At 35.5% G+C, this 15,850-nt stretch overlaps 1 protein-coding gene across 1 annotated transcript; it reads right to left on the reverse strand.

The window, feature by feature from the left end:
• Positions 1 to 7,813: 7,813 nt before the first annotated feature.
• LOC132041808 (integrin-linked protein kinase 1-like) lies at positions 7,814 to 15,803 on the reverse strand. Its single transcript, XM_059432502.1, has 12 exons — positions 14,964 to 15,803; positions 12,824 to 12,898; positions 12,641 to 12,745; positions 12,272 to 12,357; positions 10,977 to 11,097; positions 10,633 to 10,712; positions 10,440 to 10,502; positions 10,211 to 10,329; positions 9,926 to 10,011; positions 9,566 to 9,687; positions 8,854 to 8,985; positions 7,814 to 8,207 (listed from the first exon to the last, which is right to left on the reverse strand). The coding sequence occupies exons 1-12, from the start codon at positions 15,375 to 15,377 to the stop codon at positions 8,201 to 8,203; spliced, it is 1,410 nt and encodes a 469-aa protein (XP_059288485.1). The 5' UTR covers positions 15,378 to 15,803; the 3' UTR covers positions 7,814 to 8,200.
• Between the last annotated feature and the right edge of the window lie 47 nt (positions 15,804 to 15,850).

Consider the following 15,850-nt stretch of genomic DNA (forward strand, 5'->3'; position numbering starts at 1 on the left):
CAATACATCGGCTTATATAGTCATTGGTAAAACAAATTCATATCTCATACACACCGATAATCGTCTAAAAGTCTCTAACATAACCCCGTATATCACAACTTTAACACTCGACTCGGCGAGCGCTCCGGAGAGAAAATGGAGTCGCCAATCCGAAATTCGGAATATCTTCGTTTAACATCACTTACTCATTCCGAATGTCTCCGTGTACAAACGCAATTGACCCCCCGAAGAAAGGGGTCGGTACGGAATATGTATCGAGCATGTAAAGCATGGCACTCAGAAACGAAGTCATAGCAAGATAAGTGAGTACGTAACGTGAGCCTGATAGCGAATACCAAAGTGCTTGTATCTGACATACAAATCATACATAAGAGATACAAAGTTATTTATATGATAATCGGAATGCCAAAATGCTTCGCTTTCTTGTGAAAAACATTTTTGTCTCATACATACGGAAAATCAAACACATCATATGAGCTGACATTAACCGAATGCCGAGGAACGTACGGCCCGATCCATAAATAATACGATAATGCCGAACGTACGGCCCGATCCATATATAATATAATAATGTCGAGGAACGTACGGCCCGATCCTTATATAATATAATAATGCCGAACGTACGGCCCGATCCATATATAATATAATAATGCGAGGAACGTATGGCCCGATCCACATATAATATAATAGTCATAAACATACCGTACCCGGCCCTCTAGTGAGGGACTCGGAAATCAAATCATATCGTCGTATTATCGCACATCATATCACATATCATATCGCATCATCGGATCATCACATATCATATCATATCACGTACGATTCGTAATGGGACCGGCGGACAAAACGTGGTCGCCACTCCATGCAGGCGCCACAACACATCATACTTTAATATTGTACACCTCGAACACATCATACCGTATCACATCATATATCATATCACATCATACTTTGAATCACATCATACTTCAAAATATAGCATATGCGCACGATAACATACCGGTCTTGGACTCGGCGAAAGAGGTAATAACGAATGCACGAAACGAATCGTGGGAAATCACATGCAATACAAAGCACTTACAAAAGACCAACAAAGAAAATCAAAGCGAACTATTATTTACAAACCAAGATAATAGCCAAATCGATTTTCTTCCGAATATTACTCGGGAACATATCAAACCGAACTTCTAAACCATAGTCACGTATCAAAATCACATACATAAAAATCCTTATTTCGGACTCAACGTATAAATAAGTAATCATATTCGGGGGGTCGGAAAGATAGTCATATTAAGTTCTTTCAAAAAGTTGTAAGCAACTATACAAAGGAAAGTCGCGGGACCCACGGACGAGCGTCGGCCAATCCGAGCCCGCCTATGAAAATTAAACTCATTATACGTTATAGAATCATTTACGAGCATATCAAAGCCATCCGGTTCTGTCTGTGAATGTTACGGACGTTCGTAGTTACAAAACTCTTTTGAAAACAAAACTTTTTATGCAACATTTGAAAACCAATCATACAAAGACATATAAATCATAGCTTGACCATATAAGGATGCCAACATCAAAAAGGCAAATAAGCATCGTAAACATGCTCGGACTTTAAGAATAGAATTACCCCCAAGGCTCGTAACATATCATATGCTTAACCACATCTAAGACATGCCCCATAAAAGAAGGAAAGGTAAGCTTTACATACCTCGTCGCTTCCTACGCTAATCCAAATTTAAGTCTCAAACCTTCCAAGATCTACAATAAGGTCATTAAGTACCAAACATTAGCCATAAGCACTTAAGAATCCAATCCCAAGCCATCACTTTATTTACGTAAATTTAAAGATTTCCCTATAAGTTCAACAACCCCGAGAATTCAACTCGGCCAATATTTTCAACAACAATACCAACAACCATATAAGTAACATCAATAATCGATTCAAAACGCATTCTAACATTAATAACCCTTTCGACACAATTCAACAACATTCCATCCACTACATAATGAAACCCGAAACCTCCAAGTTCAAGGAAACAACACAACACATTTTCTTCCTTCCGAATTCATGAACTACATTAATAATCCATTACTTCCATAAATTCAATAAACTATATAAAATTCCATAACAAGCCGCAAACAACTATAACTTCACTTTGAACCATTAAACTTTCATTAGCACCATAGAATCCACAACACAACAATCCAAACATACTAAATAAATTTAGTTCATTCCTTGTCACAAAACAGCCCATACTCACGGCTCTAACATCAACATACAAAATTTCATCCATTTCTACACACTATCCCTCCGTTTTAATCGTTAAAATTCTAAATACACTCGTTAACAATGAAAAGGAACCGTATTCATACCTTAAGAATGCAGCCCCACGTTATCACTCTTCTCCTTGGTTGATTTTTAGCTCAAATTGAAGACAATGCAACGTACAACACTTTCTCTTCATGGGCTTCGGAATTCGGGGCTCCATTTTGGTCAAAATTAGTTTTTCTTCTCTTCAAGGTTCTTCTCTCTCTTTCCGAAATTTTACGGTATTCTTGTCCGAAAATGAGAGGAAAGGGCTGAAATTAGACTTAAATAGGCATGGGTCATGGGCCTAACCCGATTGGGCCCGGTTTGGGCCCAGCCCCACCGACCTTTCCGCCTTAAAAATGTCCATATCTCCTTATCCCGATGTCACCTGTGGGCCCACAACCTATGGTTGGAAAGATAATTCAATTATCTACAACTTCTATCTTTGGTGTTTTCCAAATTCCAAACTTATAAAACCGTTTCCCCCCTCAAGTCGCATCACCTTCAAAAACATTACTAAAAAAAATATTTGTTTGGAGGACTTCCACTTTGATTTAGCTCGTGGTCCTTTGAGTTATGTTTAACTTCACATATGTGATTCATATAAATTGTCGCATGTCCCAAAAAATCTCGGTGTGTGGACCCCACCTCGGCTTGCGAATAATCCTGACGTACAAAAATACGAAATATAATCTTGTCAACGTGAGTTTAAATTATGAAGCAACAACATACCATTGTCAATTTTTGGACTCCAATTTTTTCTTGGTCATGGCCGAATGGCCTCTTGTTCTTTCTCCATGCTTCTTGAATTTTCTAGGGTGTTAAATGATGAAGATGACTTAATTAGTCATCTTTTGCCACTTATATAATTAACACATGTGGGCTATGGCCCACACCACACACACATGGCTACATATGGCCATTTTCATGAAATATTTAGTTTCCAAAATTTCACTTCTAGCCCTTAATTTCCATGAAATGCTTAACTTTCCATAATTCACTTTTAACCCCAAATTTTCCTTATTCCCAATTTACCCTTTAACACTCCATGCCAATGAAAAGATGAATATGTAACTTGTGCATTAACACAAAATCAACAAAACCGGAGATTAAAAGTCTTGTCCATAACTTGTCGCAACCAACTTAAAATATTCCAACACACAAAATACGGGATATAACAAGATGTGTATAGTTAGATGTTCTATGACCTCTTCGGTTCATATTTTTGTAGATCATTTTTGGCAGCCTTGTCGGCTTGTATATATAGGCATAGTTAATGGCGAATGAATAGATGTGCAATTATCTCTTGAACTCATGCCCTTACAGGTTATGATATTTATGAGTTATCTTTGTGGTCCACCTAGATATGATTATGAGTTGTATGCCAAGAGGTGCTCGGTAGGTTCGCTCCGGGTGCCCGTCATGGCCCTTTGGTTGGGTCGTGACAATGTTGTTATAGAGAAGTAAACTATAGGGATAAGACACTATTACCTCGAACTTTGGCCACAGTTGCTACGACACACCTTACATTTTCATGGTTCCTATTACCTCCCTGAACTTTTTTAAAACGGAATATGTATCACCCTGAAACTGGATATTTACTCTCTTATGAGAAAGTGACACACACTCTCCTTGCCACGCGTACATTTATTTATTTTCTATTTTTTTTAATTCTTTTCGCTTACATGGCAATTTTTAAAAAAAATTGAAAAACTAAGTTTCTTTAAAAAAAAATATATGAAAAATGGATATTTAAAAAAAATCTGAAGTTTTGATTTTTTTTCAAAAGCCCCTTTTTTTAAAAAATAAAAACAACCTGAAAACATGAAAAATGGATTTTTTTAAAATATGGAAAACTGGATTTTTTTTTAAATGTCTTAAAAAATCTAGATTTTCATGATTTCATTTTTTTAGGACACTTTTATTTTTCAAATAAAATCTGGGGAAAGTGTTTTTTCTTGTCAAAATGTGACAAAACTGAATTTTACTAAAAATTTGGAAAAACTAATTATTTTTTTAAAATGTGGAAAACCTGTTTTTTTTTTTTAAAAAAAAACTAAATCAAGAAAACTAGATTTTTTTCATATATAGAAAAAAATAATCAGTTTTCCACATTTAAAAAAAAATCAGTTTAGATAAAAACTTTAAGCTTTAATGATAATTAATTAGGTGTAATTAAATATGAAGTACCTAATTAAAAAATGACACATGTCAAATTATGCTTCTCAGTCTCCCAAAGAGAGTGAAATACATTCTCCTTGCCACGTCAACGCTTAGGGTAGTAATTATTCCGTTTGAAAAAAGTTCAGGGGGATAATAGGACCCCTGAAAAGGTAAGGTGTGTCAGCAACTTTGGCCAAAGTTCAGGGAGTAATAGTACCTTATCCCAAAATATAACATGAAAAATCGATTCCGAAGAAAATCAGGCTGTTATAGTAAAATGCTATTATAACGAATGATAATTATAGAGAGATTTGACCGTATATAATAGTGCCATTCTTATTCTTTTATTGATTCATGACTTATTCCTTTTCTATTTAATAATTTTTTATTTTTTTTTTCCTATTGGAAGGCAATCAACTGGGTGGAAAGCCTAATAGCCAATGGCCAGTAATGACCATTGGACCTTTGGTTCCATTAGTACAGTCAGTTGATGAGAAATCAAAAGAAAGTGATGGGACTAATCACTTCAAGCCCTAGAACGAAATTAGCATGAGATGGATGGACACGATATCTTTACAATATCTCTGGTTCTCTCTTATTATCTCTTGTTCTCTTCTTGTTTTCTCTTATTATGAAAATAGCTAGTAGCATTCCTATTTATAATAATAAGAAATCTATTTTAATTCAAAACAGGAAAACCTATTCTTATACTAATTTGACTGTAAAATATCAAATCCTAACCAATTTTGGTTTCCTACAATTTTGAATTATTATTTTCAACATTCTCCCGTAATTCAAAATTGTATATCTAATTCTTGATTCACTTGTCACCATATTCTAATATTATTGAAGCACTTGTCTTCAACCCATCTATTTTTGAAGCACTTTCTCTTCAATATTCACAATTGTTGGAGCACTTTCTCTCTAACATTCCAATTTGTTGATGCACTTTCTCACCAACCTTCAATTTGTTGAAGTACTTTCTCTTCAACCTTCAATCGTTGGAGCACTTTTTCTCCAACATTCCAATTTGTTGATGCACTTTCTCACCAACCTTCAATTGTTGAAGTACTTTCTCACCAACCTTCAATCGTTGGAGCACTTTCTCTCCAACATCAATTTTTTGATGCACTTTCTCACCATCCTTCAATTGTTGAAGCACTTTCTCTTCAACCTTCACAATCGTTGGAGCACTTTCTTTCCAACATTTCAATTTTGTTGATGGCTCATCAACCTTCAATTTGTTGAAGCACTTTCTCTTCAACCTTCAATTGTTGGAGCACTTCTCTCCAACTCTCATTATTTTTTTCTTGGTTGTGTTGGAGCACTTTTCTCATACTTCTAATAGTTGGAGCACCTCTCTCCAACACCCATTATTTTTTTTCTTGGTTGTGTTAAAGAACTGCTCTCCAACTTCTAATAGTTGATGCACTTCTCATCAACATTCGATTTTTTTTTTAATAACCCACTTCTCCAACATTTAGAGAAGACAACTCCTTCCTCTTATGCATATTTTTTTTGCACCACTTTAAACTTGTAATATTTTTGACAGTCCTCCTCAGCATGATTGTTTTTCACGCATATCATTAGCCCGACATTTGCCAACATAATCATCATTGGCCAGACGGGCGGCATATATGAGTTACAGCCACCCGCTGGCAGTGGAAGCTCTTTAATTTTCTATGTGATTGTTGAAGCTCTTATACCAATTTGAAGGAGAATATTTTATTGATAGACTCTATGAATCTCAACAATATCTCTTGTTCTCTCTTATTATCTCTTGTTCTCTTCTTGTTTTCTCTTGTTATGAAAATAACTAGTAGCACCCCTATTTATAATAGTAAGAAACCTACTTTAGCTCAAAACAGGAAAACCTATTCTTATACTAATTTGACTATAAATCCTAACAGGACATGGATTAAAATATCAAATCCTAACCAATTTTGATTTCCTACAATTTTGAATTATTATTTTCAACAAAAACAAAGTTGTTTTGTCATCTATGTATCATTTGGGAGCAATGCCACACTAGGAAGAACAAGTGGAGGAATTAGCATGGGGTCTAAAACAAAGGAATTTTCATTTCTTGGGGTGGTGACAGATTATCAAGAATCTAAACTTCCCAAGAATTTTAAGTCCCATAGGGAGAAATTTTACCTTTATCACGCTTATTCCAAAGCGGGAAGTTAGTGATTCCTTCGATCTTTATTGGCCTATGAATTGGCTTCAAAGGATTCTCTCTCATGGATTTGGCTACATCTGAAAAAAGGTTTAGTTGTGAGTTGGTTTCCCCAACTTGAGGTCTTGTCACATAGCGTTATATCGTGTTTCATGATTCATTGTGAATGAAATTCGACGATTGGGTAGATCAACGACGAATTGCAAGTTATAGCAAATGTATGGGACTTCGGAGTTCGAGTTAAAGTCAATGAGAAGAGAATGGTCACAATCACAAGAGAAGAAATTGAAAGCTGTATAGAAGTAAGTCATAGAGGGGTGCGGAATGGAGATGATAAAAAATAATGCTAGTCAGTGGAATGAATTAGTTATGAGGACACTCAATGAAGGTGGGAGTTCTAATAAGAACATTGAAGATTTTTTCTCAAAAGGTTTCATTCATCTAGACTACTTAGCAATTTGTATCGCCATCTTCTATTATCTTGCAGTAGATCGTAACGCTATCAAAGCTTATTAGTCTCATAGCACGTTATGCTCATTTAACTGCTACGAGATCAATAATTAGATAAAGCTTGAGCTTCTATTGCTAACATAAAAGCCTCTCTTTCCATATCTTTGGATATAACACATAAGAGCTTGTTTGTGCATACATCCTTGTGAGTGTATCACTCAATTTCAACAATTCTTTCACTAGCTAGTTCTTATTGCGAACATGATGCGTTTTCTGATCTTTATATTAATAAAATTAGCCATAAGGCACTCTGCCTAGTGGAACATTAGATTAAAAAAAATTCAGCAATTCTTCTCAACAAGCGAGATTAAGTTTTTGTCACAAAAACCGCTGCTTGAAAGCTGTTATTAGTTGAATCCACACTTATGACTAGTATGTTGAATCTATTTTGTGAAAATTTGGGAAGGAATGAGGTATCAAGCGTACTGCCAAATGGTAACAATATATAGGGAATGGTAACGCAGTTATTTCATTTTGATTTGTTCATGGCGATTCATTTTATATTCATGTAAATGTAGATTCATTATGATTTCCCTTTTTCCTTTTCTAATCTTCCACGTGTAAGGACGTAACTTGTGAATTACATGCGTCCACATTTTAGCTTTAATGAGAGTCAAACAAGACAAGGAAAATAAGAAAGAATAGAGAGATTGGTATAATAGCATACAGCCCGTTCTTATATAACCTCTTTGTTTTCCCCTTGTAAAGCAATATAAATTTGGTTCACCAATGTTGAAATACCATAGATTTAATAAAGACGCTTCATATGACATATGGTAGAGTTTAAACTTACTGAGAACAGGAGAGAACAGGGAGAGCCAAGATTAAATTGTAATCCCATCTCATTCACCCTGAAAATCTGCCTTTTATTTGGTTAACCACAATATAAAGCTTTCAAGGAATCTCGACGAATAGAAGGTTGCTTATTAGGCTTATCATAAGGTCCCATGCAATAAATTGAGTGGAAAGCTTTACGATAATCTTCCGCTTATAAACTCCATTGACTCCAATATTTGTCCGCGTTCTTGCACTTTTATGCATCCTTACAACCTGCACCAAAGATCTGTTGCATTAGGTAACGAAGGGAAACAGTACTAGCAACATACAACTATTCAAACAATGTAGGTTTTTTTTAATGCGACGACTTCTTGAATAAAAGTACAAGAAGCTTATAAACATCCATTATTACATACAAACCATGAGTGTGCACCTTTAAAATTTTTTAAAATGTGTCTCACACAATTGACATTAGTTGTGTGGCTCTTTTTTGTGAAACAAAAAAATGAACCCAAAATTTGTGGATCCAACCGTCTAAGATGTGGGTCCATTTTTTATCTCACAAAAAAGAGCCTCACACAACTAATGCCAGTTGTTTGAGGTACATAGTAAAACTTTTCTGCGCCTTTGCTTTATTTTTCATCTGAGCAGCTATCAAGTCAGTTATGCTTTTTGGATAGATATGTTTATGGGTCTATTTGACATGATCAATTGTGTGTCTCTGTATGTGCGCTCGTGTTTGTGTGTATGTCAGAGAGAGAGCTTTAGCAGTCTAATGCTACTAACACATACATGGCACAATCTCCCACTTTCGCGAAATTGTCAAGGATGAAATATTTCCTCTTAATTCAAGGCTCTTTTTCATAATATAAACAAATGTTGAATTTTCTATAGATAATGGATAGTAGTGGAGTCATACCAAGGGAGTTTAAAAGTATCTTTCAACCATCCTTTTTTCGAGCAGTTAGCAAAAATTTTATTCATCCGCACAATGACCTCAGAAAATGTTGGCCGTACATAAGCTTCTGGATCCCAACATTCTTCAATCAACCTAGAAATACAAAATATTGAGCAGAAGTCAAGTTTTGATATTGAATGCAAAGCTAACAAGATAATGGTGCACTGGGAGAGCCATCTAGTCCTGCCTGAGGAGACTGGAGGTGGTACACTCGTCTGAGACTATGTAGGCTAAAACTCCAATTAGCTAATGTCAATTATCAAGAGCCTATTGCGGTACTCTTAAGCTAAGCACAAATGAGGTCATGCACACAACAAAGTCTCAGTTATTTTATCTTGTTAGGGAAGGACATCAAGAGATGAGCATTAAATTCTCAAGGATCTGACAAAAAGGGTACTTGACAAGCGACTTGAGTTTCACAGGGCTAGAGTTTGTACTAAATCACCAAGCCGAGAAAGAACCTGTACCTGAAGAAATTGAAATACACATATACGGAGTATTATTTTGAGAAAACCAAAGCAGCAGAATGGAAATCTTTTCCGAGGCCTTTCACAAGAATTTCATGATGCACTTCATTGGCTAGCAGTACAGAATAGAAGATCATGATAAACTGGCACAACATGTGATTATACCCCGAGGAATGATTTCAAAAATAATAATTAGTTGGACTTACTCTCTGAGCTCTGGAGGATACTTGGATTTTGATTTGAATGCTGGTCTTTGGCCTTCTAAGCACATAAGTCTAGCAGCCTCTTGAGGAGACTTGGTATTAAAAGGTGGTGTTCCCTCCATCATCTGAGCCCAACAAAGTAAAATAAACAGATTGTGAAGAGCAGAGAGAAAAGATTCATAAGCCATTTCACACTTCCAGGATGCTGATACGCCGATATCAGGATAAATAGAGGACAGAATTGCATTTTAAAAGAATAAGATCATCCAAGTATCACAAAGTGTTGCACCGAAATGGGAATCAAGAATTCAACACTATTAAGCAACGACAAGAATTGAAGTATTTGACAAAAAGAAATCATACCTCGTAGAGTACAATGCCAAATGAATATATGTCCGCATTCCGGTCAAATACTTCATCTTTATAAATCTCAGGTGCCACATAGGGACCTACAAGTGAAAAGGAAATGAGTAAAGTAATAAACATAAACATTTTGAATCCTTTCATGCAATGAGCAATCAATATACTCCAATACATCACCAGAAGTTTCTGATCTATCAAAAAATTACAATAAGACAAGAATGCTTTCTTTCAGAGTTGGAAATAATATGATTTAGTGTTTATATAATTGATGTTTGAGAAACTTACTTGAACGGTCAGTATCCTCCGGCTGCACCAACTTTGTTTTGTCAGGTGAAATTTTAGACAATCTAATCAGACCAAATCCAGCAACTTTCAGGTGACCTCCATTGTCCAGCAAAATATTTCTGGCACCTTACCAAAATTCCGAATATTAAAAATAATAGGAAATCCCAATGAGTACAGTCTAAATGATCAGTTAAAAGCCTTGGAGAACTAAAGCATATAGTTGTCTTACTTTGGCTTTAAATTACAATGGATAATTGGGTCTGGTTTGCATTCGTGAAGGTAGTTCATACCCCTGAAAATCAACCAACATGACACAACATAGATATGTTCAGATAAAAGACGTAACTGAAACAATCACAATTGCCAAAGGACTGATTCAGGCATGAGAGATCATTTTGCTTTTATGACAAAGATAGACTTGCCTAGCAACATCAAGAGCAAATCTAAGCGCCTTTGAAGGAGATAGACGTCCCTTTTTTTGAAGATAGCTACCTAGATCACCCTGAAAAATCGCAAATGCATGTAATACCAAATGTTAACTGCAAGGCTAAGGTAAAAATTGAGATCAAGGGCATAAAAAATCCATAAGCATCAAGATCTCTACAACAAAGAAGTTGAATCTATTGCCAACTCTAGCTAAAATTTTAGCCAATGTTGAGTGTTCATTATAACAACAAATATTAGCATAAGTTGAACTGATAAAAAAGGTAAACAAGTTAAGTTTGTTGGGTGATAGGTCAGTGTGGATAAGATTGACAGAGCCTACCCTTGGATGATACTCTGAGACTATCATCATCGGTATATTTTGTGTAACTGCTCCAACAAACTGAACTACATTCGGATGCCGTACTTTTTCTAGCAAAGTTAATTCATGGTTGAAAGTGTTTCTGCATGCAGTCGTGGAAATAACGCAAAGTTAGATATCAAAAGGTCAAACTCATGGAACTATAAATTTTGTACAATACTTGTTAATAAGGAAAAAATGAGTAAGCAGCTGCTTAAGTAAAAGCAAGGAAGGCCACATTCAAACAGACTTTAAGCAGCTACATGATCTATACAAGAATGAAGAAGATAATCTGCAAGAAGAAAATATGGCGTGCTTTGCCTGAATATTGAACTTCCCCGATATTTTCAATCACTGAACAAATATATAAGACGGTCCATAAGATTTAAAACAATTGAGAAATTAAAGCAGAATGCCCCTAATATTTCCCCCAAAAAACAGGGAAATTACAAATACCCTGCTTCCTGATAATGACTCCAAATCTATTGTGTTTTTTAATCAGTACGACTCCAAGTTCAATTGGAAACTTGTGGCAACAAGAGCAATGAAGATGACCAATTTTCTATAATATATATACACGTGCATCCCCACATTGTGGGATTCTACTGGGCATGTTGTTGTTGTTGTAATATACACGTGCATATATAATCTACAGGAAAAGGAAAGTAGTATCAGTTAGGACAATGACCATTCTGACTAGTAGGAGTAGCAGTAAATGCAAAAGAAGTTTAGCTAAAGTTGTGTTTCAAGTCTTGGGGGTTCAAAGAAATGTTAGGATGATAGGGCAAGAAGAAAGCTAAGCCCCACAGATGATAAACCTAACTTCTTAACCTTAATAACAGATAAGGATACAAATCAAGGATCTGCAAATACAGCACATGACAAAATCAACTGATCCCCCAATAGCATTCTGCCAGCTTCACCAACTTACATCAATGTAAATAGTACCATTTCTATCCTACTTCAGTCGAATTTTCCTGAACTATGCATAACTTCATCTTTTCTATCAAGTTTTGCTGTTTAGAAATATCAGCTTCAATGAAAAGATAACTGAAGTATGTGACTCATCCTTACACTGATTAGTGAAGCCATGAGGTTAGAGGATCCAAATTAAAAGTCCATATTAAATTGTCAGAAGAGGGTTTTACTTGTAGATCCACAATCCAATAAAAACTTTGATATGAGGCCTCTCATGATACAGGACACAGAAGCAAAAATACAGAGTATCTACAGAAATTCGATAAGCATATGGGAGTTGCAGAGCAGCTAAAACATACATGCTTTCAGGGTCTGTATAGCTATCCTTGTCAAGTATTTTTACCGAAACTTTCGTGCCATTCCATTTAGCAACTTGATATGAACCCTGTCAAAAGTTAAAAAAGAAAATTGTAGACAAATTGTTGGGAATAAATTCAAAAATTAGGCACCCAAAAGCATCACATGAAATGAAAGTGGGCCCGGTGTCTCATGGCTTCATTCAAGAAGCTAAGAAAGAAATAAAAGATGGCTATACAATCTAGTTGGTTCAGGCTTCCTTCAATTTTAAACGGAATTTAAGTATTTCAATTTAAGGCCTGATTGTGCTTTCATCACTCAATCATAATTGAAACATCACAGTACTAATTAACAAAACATAGAACACTTGCCTTTGAGATTCCATCACTTTTGCGGACTTGAAGCTCCAGAGGGTTTAGTTCATATTCTGGAACTTCTCGTGGATTTGCTACAGCCATTGGCGTCTTTCTGACTTTCTAGCAACATAACACATGCTTCTATGAGTGCCAGAACATATGGAACCTCAGTCTAACTTGGACTTTGTACCCACTTACCGGGACTTTGGCTCCACGGGCCTTCAGTATTTTGTAAACTTCATCATTACCATAGTATTTGGCATCAGCTGCCGCCTGTCACAGCCTCTTATAACAGTCAAAGTTGGAAGATAAGGGAAAAAGTAAAAGATTTAAACATTTTTTCCTGAAATGCATAGTTTAGGGCCTTAAGCTCTAATTTTGTATCATTTATTTCAATCAAATTTTTTGACGAAATTACTTTAATTCTAAAGTTAGCTAAAACAGCATCGATGAATTAAGGAGTAAAAAGCAAAAAAGTAAAAAAGAAAACAAAAACTTACTTCAGCTGTGGAGTTCAGAAAGCATAGAGCATCAAGATTTACATTTAGACATGCAGTACTACTAAAGTCAGACTCATTATTGCTTGACTGTTATAAAATATGAACTTTTGTGGGTTGGTTTCTTGTCCGTAGTTTATGATAGCATTTTGCACATTCTAAGGACCTAAATCTGATTATTCATGAGAAGGAAAAGCTCGTACAAATTCTTGTTCATCATAAGAATATCAAGCAGAATGTCAATATTTTCTCAAAGTAGAGAATCTCCAACAGTGAATTATTTGAATATAACGGAAGGAAGGAGGAAGAAGAAAGCAAAAGAATGCTCTCCATTTATCGAGTTCTTTCTTGTTAAAAGATTGACTTATTCCCATAAACGGAGTTCTTTCTCATAAATTTCTTCTTTCTCTAATCCTATTCATAAGTAACAGTTCTTCACCAGTTTATGCAACAAAATTCTTAGCAGTTTTAACTTGGGAGGCCAACCTATTTCGTTATGAGTTTTTTACTAACTGAAATCTGTACCACTTCTTTCTGCGTTGTCCCTAGTAAATTCAAGAAACAACAGCGGGAAATTAAAAACTACAGTTTCATTACATATCCTACAACAATTTAACAAACAACAGCAACAACATACCCAGTGTAATCCCACACGTGAGATATATTGTACGCAGGCCTTACCCCTACCTCGTGGAGGCACAGAGGCTGTTTCCTAAAGACCCTCGGCTCAAGTGCAGTTGTAGACATCGAAATTTTGTTGGACTACAAGATAAGCCCAATATCTGTTAGGGTTTCTTGGAGGCTACTCTACCCCAGACCCTAGCTTACGCCTATATAAAGGGACACATATTCCCTTAAAAAGGCATCTCAAATATCCCATAAACTCATGGGTATTCAAAAAGAGATCAATATGTGGCCGGATATTTCTTGACAACCAAATACTTCAAGAAGATCCACAATATCCTTTCATGGAGATCAAATGAATCATCCTACGTTCAAGAAATACGCTACTAACGGCCCTCGAATTACGGAGAAAAAAATAGGAGAGAAGAATCAAGGGATGAACAGATTTGTACTCACAATCTTGATAAATAAAATTACTCTTTTCATTTATTTTTTGGTTGTAGTTTATTTTCCATATTTGAAAATTTGTTGCAAGCAGCAGCAAATTAAAGTAGTTATGAAAAAGGAAATACAGCAGTGAAGAAAATATGGCAACTAATGACGAAAGCAGTATGAAAAAAAACAGTAAAAACGGAGAAATAGTGCAATAACCAAAACACAATAAACAAAAGAAGTTAACAGATATCAAAAGCAAGAAACTACATGAATAAGGTTAATGCTACGACAGACTCGGTGCTCCAGACTATCACCCAGCCTAATCCTGCCGAAAAGCGAGACAGCGCTCAACTACCTACTATCTTTCCACCCTAATTCGCAACCTCCATACCCTCCCATATAACGTCATGTCCTCCGGCTACAATAATTTACCAAACAAAAACAAGAAAAAGATTTCGCTTTCAAAATAATACTCCCTTCGTCCATTTTTACTTGTCAAGTATACTAAAAATAGCTGTCCACTTTTACTTGTCTAGAATGGAAAACCAAGAGATAATTTATCATTTCATACATACTTTACCCTTATTATTAATTATTGGTTGGAAACTTCAAGCAATTGTTAGTAGTTGCACAACTTTTAAAGTATGTTTGATTGAATTCAATTATTTAGATGATTTACTAATAACTAGGGGTGATATAGAACATTGTCATTTTATTTATTGCTCCGTGCGCCAAGTCAAACAAGGACAAGTAAAAATGGACAGAGGGAGTAAGATTTATACCGTGCTACCCCAACGATCACGGGCATCCATATTAGCCTTCCTACTTAACAACAACTTAGCAACTTCAACGTGACCTTCACAAGCAACAATATGAAGAGCAGTCCTTCCATCCAAATCAATACTATTAACATCAACCCCTTCATCTAACAAGTCCTCAACTCCCTTCACATCTCCTTTACATGCCATAAATAACAACTGCATAGTTGAATCAAGATTCTCTGGCACACTTATAACCTCTTCACCATTTTCAAGACTCCTTCTAATTGGATCAAGTGACGATTGCCTCCCAAAACTGAACCTTAAATTGTTCTTCCTTCTTGGATCCAATGAAGTTTGCCTCTTGAAACTCAATTTAAATGACCCTTTTGAGAATTGCCTTGATATTCCTCTCTTTAACTGTGCTGCTAACTCCATTTTTACAGCTAAATCAAGAAACCTACTATTTGTTACACCACAGATAATGCTGAAGCAAGAAATAAATCCACATAGAGAATTATGTGATTTGACCAATTCCACTGTAGCAGAAATGTGGATAGAGGGAATACAGATTAGAGATCCTGTTCTACTTTACCCAGAAATTAACACATGATTTTTGAGCTGATAATCAAGAATTGTTTTTTTTTTTTTTTAAAGATTAACATAAAGCAATTAAAGAAAACGCAAATCATGAAAAAGACATACGAACCACCATGACGGCCCAATTAGGAAAAAAATAAGTAGAAATGAATATTTTATCTACATGGGTGAGCTGATGAAAAGTCAAGAAAGGTAAGTTGAGAAAGAAAACATAAAAAGTGGAGAAAATAAATTCATATAGAGAATTATGTAAATTTGACCAATTCCACTGTAGCAGAAATGTACACAGAGAGTATACAGATTAGAAATCC

This window comes from Lycium ferocissimum, unplaced genomic scaffold (genome assembly GCF_029784015.1).
Source record: "Lycium ferocissimum isolate CSIRO_LF1 unplaced genomic scaffold, AGI_CSIRO_Lferr_CH_V1 ctg11749, whole genome shotgun sequence".
Lineage (NCBI taxonomy): Eukaryota > Viridiplantae > Streptophyta > Magnoliopsida > Solanales > Solanaceae > Lycium > Lycium ferocissimum.

Excerpts from the sequence above, each read along its gene's own strand:
- LOC132041808 (XM_059432502.1), bottom strand. The coding sequence starts at position 15,377 with ATGGAGTTAGCAGCACAGTTAAAGAGAGGAATATCAAGGCAATTCTCA. Across the intron at positions 10,713-10,976 it reads TCTCAGAGTATCATCCAAGG|GGTGATCTAGGTAGCTATCT; the intron begins GTAGGCTCTGTC and ends GCGATTTTTCAG. Across the intron at positions 10,012-10,210 it reads GGAGGATACTGACCGTTCAA|GTCCCTATGTGGCACCTGAG; the intron begins GTAAGTTTCTCA and ends TTTCACTTGTAG.